This window comes from Penaeus vannamei, chromosome 2 (assembly GCF_042767895.1).
Source record: "Penaeus vannamei isolate JL-2024 chromosome 2, ASM4276789v1, whole genome shotgun sequence".
NCBI classification, from domain to species: domain Eukaryota; kingdom Metazoa; phylum Arthropoda; class Malacostraca; order Decapoda; family Penaeidae; genus Penaeus; species Penaeus vannamei.
In genome coordinates this window covers 118,073-125,364 of record NC_091550.1, presented here as the reverse complement: position 1 = coordinate 125,364, position 7,292 = coordinate 118,073, and the positions used below count along the sequence as shown (strand labels likewise).

General features: G+C 37.1%; 1 protein-coding gene across 1 annotated transcript in view; it reads left to right on the top strand.

The window, feature by feature from the left end:
• Positions 1-516: 516 nt before the first annotated feature.
• LOC113812884 (glycosaminoglycan xylosylkinase) overlaps positions 517-7,292 on the top strand; it is a 17,686-nt gene continuing 10,910 nt past the window's right edge. The window contains exons 1-7 of the mRNA XM_070127689.1: positions 517-606; positions 1,016-1,075; positions 1,265-1,421; positions 3,331-3,490; positions 3,629-3,821; positions 4,772-4,941; positions 5,267-5,460. Coding sequence (XP_069983790.1) covers positions 517-606; positions 1,016-1,075; positions 1,265-1,421; positions 3,331-3,490; positions 3,629-3,821; positions 4,772-4,941; positions 5,267-5,460 — 1,024 coding nt within the window. The remainder of the gene's footprint in view (positions 607-1,015; positions 1,076-1,264; positions 1,422-3,330; positions 3,491-3,628; positions 3,822-4,771; positions 4,942-5,266; positions 5,461-7,292) is intronic.

Genomic DNA, 7,292 nt, shown 5'->3' with positions numbered 1-7,292 from the left:
ATATATGTTGAATGTTATGTGTATATATATATATACATATATATATATATATATATATATATATATATATATATATGTATATATATATATATATATATATATATATATGTGTGTGTGTGTGTGTGTGTGTGTGTGTGTGTGTGTGTGTATGTGTGTGTGTGCGTGTATGTGAGTGAGTGTTTGTGCGTGTGCTCACACACACACACACACACACACACACACACACACACACACACACATATATATATATATATATATATATATATATATATATATATATATATATATGAATTAAGCTATCTAGTATCTATTTGACCGCCAGTAACGTGATCGATTATCTTCACAGAAAAAGGAACTGCGCGTCAGCTTCCTTGTGGTCCGGACTGCTTCTGGAGCTGAGCAGGCGAGGCGTCGGCTCCGAAATCCTCTGAGCAGATGTCTGATTCTAAACCATTCCTTTTCTTGCCTTTTCTTGTAGCGCTCACAGCGTCAATTCGTCGCCATCCGTAAGACCGAATGGTTTCCGACAGCCTTTGTCCCCTGAGCCGGAGCCGTTCAAGCGGGGAATTCCGCTTTGGGATCGTCGTCGACACGCAGCACTCTGAGGTCAGAAGCGATTGCAAGAAGCATACGTAAAAAAGTTCTGATTGGAATATGTATACAGTAGCCGTAAGAAAAGAAAAATAGCAATGATAAATGAAAGAATAAAATAGAATAATGAATGACCTAACTCAGGAAAGTCCTGAGATTTGGATAGGTCTACAGTAGCTAGATAAAAATAGAAATGATAACGATTCTAAATAAATGAATACAAAAGTAAAATAATGAATGGCCCAGTTCAGCCATGGTACATTTTTATCATTTTTATTATCATTATTATAATTTACTGGAAATAGGTTATAGATAGAAGGAATTAAAACATGCTGAAACCACGTAATTCGGTCTGAATACTACATGTCTTCAGATCGTTAAAAAAAAAGATTAAAAAGGCGATAAAAAATTCCATTTCATCCAGAGCTTGAGCTCAGGTCTTAAAGTAAGGCAGACCGGAGAGGCCCAGCAGATGGGGACGGAGGTGAGCTGAATAGACGACTTTGTGGCATTCATATTCTTGCTTACGGGTGAGATAACTGATCTTAAATTATGCATCTTCGTATGCATGTCTTAGACTATCATTTTCGTGTTAATTGACTTTCAGAAAGACGTTTTCTAAAATATTCGCTGAGATAACATCCTGGTGGATTCTGGCATCTTTGGAGGCTAGACATGTCATCTTCTCGGCCTTTTCCAAGCCTCGCCATCTCACTGCCTTGGCGGAGCTCGGTCTGGCTGGCTGCGTCTTCCTGGAGGATATATTTGCGCTGTCGGTGCGTCACGATTCCTTCTGCGACGCCGGCGAGCGAGGGAGCCTTCGTATAAACGTTAGTCACGAGCCCTTTGAGAATCTGGTGAAAGCTATGGGCCCTCTATCATTGTTATTACTATTATCATCATTAACATTCTTATTACCTTTATTATTATTATCGTTTTTATCATCAGCATCATTATTATTAGTAGTAGTATCATTATTATCATCATGTTTATTATTAATATTATTATTAGTTATTATTATCATTACTATTACTAGTATCATTACTATCATTAACATTATCATTATCAACATCGCTGTCATTATCCTTATCATCATCTTCATCATCATTATTTCCATTATTATTATTGCAATTATTGATATCATCATCATTACTATTCATTTCATTACTATTATTATAATCATCATCATTATTAGTGTCCTCCTCCATATCATCCTCACAATCATCATCATCATCATTATCCTTATTATTAGTATCGTTATTATTAGCATTATGATATATAATCGAAACCATATCATTATAATTATCATTATTATTATCATCAGCACAACCAGCAACATCATTCACGCTCTTCTGACACAAGCTATTAACAACGCAGCTCAGATCAGCATCATCACCATCCCACAACACCATCACTATAATCATTGCTCTGTTATGCTTTCGTTTATGTGTCAGCGCATTTTAATACATTTCTGTTGTTCTGTTGTCATTACTATACTCATAATCATCATTGTTATTTTCATCATTATTGTTATTATTATTATTATTGTTATTATCATCATTATTATTACTGTTATTATTATTATTCATATTATTCATATTCATATTCATATTCATATTATTATTATTATTATCATCATTATTATTATCATTATCATCAATATTATTATCATTATCATTATCATCATTATTATTATCATTATTATTATTATTATCATCATTATTATTATTATTATTATCTTTATTATTATCATTATCATCAATATTATTATCATTATCATTATCATTATTATTATCATTATTATTATTATTATTATTATCATTATTATTATTATTATTATCATTATTATTGTCATTATTATTATTATTATTATTATTATTATTATTATTATTATCATTATTGTTGTTGTTGTTGTTGTTGTTGTTGTTATTAGTATCATTGTTATGATTATTATGATTATTATCATTATTATTATTATTATCATTATTATTATTGTTATCATTAATATCAATATAATAAAGATAATGATAATCATTATATGTTTTTTTATCATGATTGTTATAATCATCATTACCATCATCAATAATGATACTAATATTGCTAATACTACTTTTACTACACCTATTATTATTATTATTATTATTATTATTATTATTATTATTATTATTATTATTATTATAATTATTACCATTATTATTATTATTATTATTATTATCATTATTATTTTCATTATCAATGATAATGCTGCTGTTACTACTGTTAGTAATGATAATAATAGGAATGTCATTGTTGTTATTATCATTATTAATGATAATGATACTACTATGATAATTATAATAATGATGTCATTATTATCATTAATATTGTTATTATTATTACTATCACCATTAATATTATTATTACTATTATCATTATCATTATTGTTATCATTATCATCATCATTATGAGTCATTGCTATTGTCATTATGATACTACTACTACTAATAATAATTATTATTATTATTATTATTATTATAATGATGTTATGATGATGATGATAGTAATAATAAGGGTGATTATGAGAATAATAATAATGGTAATGATAATAACAATAATGACTTGACAACATGAAAATAATAATTCTTACTAATACTATTACTGATTACAGTGCTAATACTCACATAAACAACTACGACAACAACAGTGGCATTGCTGAAACAAGAATGAGCAAATCCCTTCATTCAATTTCTACCTCAACAGGAATCGAGGAGATGGAAATCCGCTTGCTGATTTGGGCGCTGTGTTGCGCGCTTCTGCTCTGGATTCTGCGAGTGTCTGTGGGCCTCGACCCGTCTCCTCGCGTGCCAGGTGCACAGGAGAGTCGCCAGCCAGTCCCCGTGAGAGAGATTTATTGTAAAGAGTATGTATATCATAAGATTGTGAGACGATACAGTTTCCTTGTGTTACAGTGTGTCAGCGGCCCAACATTGGCGCTGCGTTTCCCGAAACCGTAAAAAGTGCACTGAAATACGATTTGCTCGACGGCCATTTCTTGCAGAGGCGCTGTCCCGCAGGCCAATGAAACCGAATGCCCAGGGCTGGTCATGTTGTCGTCCTTGTTCGCTCATCTCCCGGCCGTAAGAACAAAGTATTCTTCGGAATCGCAACACTTAATCCGTTTGATAGAAGAACTGAAAAAGGATATAATGGTGCGAGGAGTAACTAAAGATCACTGGGGATTAGCAAGAAAGGTTGGTATGATACATGCGCTGCAGTTTGGGCTTTGTCTCCCTGCGCAAGCTGTAACAATATGAACATCACAGGCAAGGTATTTCCGTTGAAAAAAGTTAGGTCCTGTTTCCCCAGTCAGAGTGCGCGTTCAAACCACCGCACTTCAGTTCACAGCACAGTAGATGGAGTGCATGAGGTTGTTTGTTTGAGGACTGTTGTCACTATCCTCACTAATGATGGTAAGGACAGAAGGGTTGTAGAGTTATATAGAAATGACAGCGCTCTTGATGCAGTTACATCACCATTACCGTAGTCTTGCAAATTTAGAAGTGTATTTCACAGCTGTTAATCTTGCATATATTAAACAAGTCTTACTTTTATATTTGATCTGCCCCCTTTAATCCTGTTCATTGGTTTTATGTGATATATCGTGCCACCCCGTCATGCACATTTTTATAACAGTGCATCCAGGGGCACAACGATTCTAGAAATTTATGTATCAAGTACTACAGTTATACTAAAGCCAAATATTTGCGAAACCAAATTTACCCTTATCGTAACTTATGCTTGGTAACCCTACAGGAGGAAAGTGGAAATATCTTTGCAGCAATATATGACCCAATGGTGACTATCGAACAGTTACACAACAATAAACGGCAGAATATTTGTAATTTGATTATCAACCAATTTCCAAATTTTGACTAGACTCTACTTTCGAGAGAAAGAGAGGGGAGAGAGAGAGAAAGAGAGAGAGAGAGCGAGAGAGAGCGAGAGAGAGCGAGAGAGAGCGAGAGAGAGAGAGAGAGAGAGAGAGAGAGAGAGAGAGAGAGAGAGAGAGAGAGAGAGAGAGAGAGAGAGAGAGAGAGAGACTAAATTTAGAAAGCAGTTGGCTAGCAGTATTTGGAAATGCCAGGAACATGACGCAGTGATCGCAATCCTGAGAACGACTGACTCCGTCCCTCGCTTCCAGTGGGCCAGTCCCACCTCGCTGGTTCCCGAGCCCGCGCCCGGCCTGGGGGACATCCTGGCTGCCCTGTCCAGCGCTCCGGTCACAGCGGCTGCAGTTGCGACTGGAGGATCGCAATTCAAGATTATACTTCGGCTTGAAGGAAACCAGAAAGTCATGTTCATACCCAAGCTGTAACTATACACCGACTCTCCTTTCTTGTTTTACCATGCAGCATGAATAGTCTTCCAGAGCAGAGTTTCCATCCCGTGCTAGCAATAGACAAGGGCTACTTATGTATATAAATAAGCCAACGTATTCAAATTCGCTAAATCTCAATACAGGGGATGAATAAAGAGCAGTGGGTATTACTTTGAAAATATAGTGATGAGTTAATGACCCGAAGTATTTCAGTATGAGTCTTGGCTCTTTGGATTCGATAGATATTACAGGATTTCAAAGTTTGCTCACCAAATCTTGATTATCTTTCAATTTTGCCAATAAAATCATTCTTTTCAGATATTCTCTCGACCGCGTAATTATAGGAAAGAACAGAGGAGGTGACAGGTTTAATGGAGAAATCGCCGCCTTTCACCTCAGCCGCCTGTTGGGGCTGCAGATGGCGCCCATCGTCGCCGGGCGCACGGTCTCGCTGGAGAAGATCCTCCCCGTGGCGGCGGAAGAGCTCGCCAAAACGTTTTTCAAAAACAAACGTTCGTATCAAGTATTTACCCTGTCATGCTGCTTTTTCTTAGCCCCGCCTCCGGCCCCATTCTCTCTCTGTACAAAGCATATTCTGTACGATGTATACATTCATATATATATATATATATATATATATATATATATATATATATATAGATTTATAAATCCATCCATCCATCTATTTAACCATCCACCAATCCATCCATGCACATATTCATTTGCCCATCCATACATTCAATTATCCATCCATCCATCAATACATCTATCTATCAATTCGTCTATCCATTCATTCATCTAGCCATCAATTCGTCTATCCATTCATTCATCTATCCACCCATCCATATATTCACCAATCCATTCATTTACTTATCCACCAATCCATCCATTTATCTATCCACCTATCCATCTATCCACTCATGTATCCATCTAATTAATTATCCATCCATTTATCCATCCACCTATCCATCTCTACATCCATCCTTTCACATCCTTTCATCCATACATACATCCTTACATATTTACGTGCATACAAAGATTTATAGATGGATACATAGCGAGATGAATAGATAAGTAAATCGGTAGATATGTATATAGTTCGGTAGATAAACAGCTATCAATATAGATACATATACATACATATATACATGCGTACATACCTAAGTAAATATATGTACATGCATATGTATGTATACAAGGTAAATCTGGAAGGAAGATATAGAATTTCAGTAAACAAACATGAAATGCTACTAAAATGGAAGAACAACATGCAAACCAATCAGGGAAGTCAAATTCAAAGCGCAGAAAGACATAATTACGTCATAATATTAGAAAATAGGTGCCGAAATTTGTTCCTCGCAGTCCCCTTCGTCGCTTCTCGCCGAAGTCAATGTAAACAAACCATGTAATTCAGAAGATGGCGCTCAAGAAAGTAGTGCGTGTGCTACTATCTATCGTTTGATAGACATTTACGCGTAATTTCAAGTTGATTTTCGATACTTGCTCTCCAAACGATATGAATTACCACCAGATTAATTAATTTAACTAATTTCTATAATCTATTCATATTTTACGCTCTTCAAAATTTGGTGTGATATTGTATGGCGCATTGATACGCTTTACCAGTAGGCGTGTCGTCGTCGTTACTTCTGTGGGAAATTTTGGCTCATCTTTGCGATAAATGAGTTTTCTTTACAGTTTTACAATGAGAGCTGGTGTGGGAGACCTATGTATGGTCCCCACCCCCCCTAAAACCCCAAATTCCTCACGTGTCTCCCAAGATCGTAGGGGAATAGGGGGGGGGGGGGATATAGGAAAAAACGAACATTCCATCTCTACAATTACCGTCCGCCCCTAAATTTACCACCCACTAGGGAGTGGAACGGGTTTCGCCTCCGCCACCCGCTATTTGTCACTTTATGAATAGGGAATCTTTTGCTTAAAAGGAAAAACTTTACTCGTAGAGACTTTTGTAGTTGTGATGTAGCAAAAAGCTACGTCATTCTTGGCTGAAAGGTCAGCCTCTTAGTGGTGGCCATCATCCACAGCGACGTCGCTCGTCCCTGACATGGGTTGCCGCCATCCGTCCAGACGAACCAAGGCGGGAATCGCCATTCTCTGGAGCTGCGTCCTCCAGCCACCCGAAAGTGAGCCGGACGCCGCTCGCTCTCGGTGCCGCCGGTCGCGAAGTCCTCCGCCAAGCGTCCTCTTCTCTTATCCGAGAGCAGCCAACGCTCACCTGTCGGGGCCAACGGTCAAGGGGAGGCCGTGGCAAGGGCCCCCACTCATGCCTAGGTGTCTCGTCCCCCGCAGTCCAGAAGTCCGGCACGATGCTGGCCGGCGC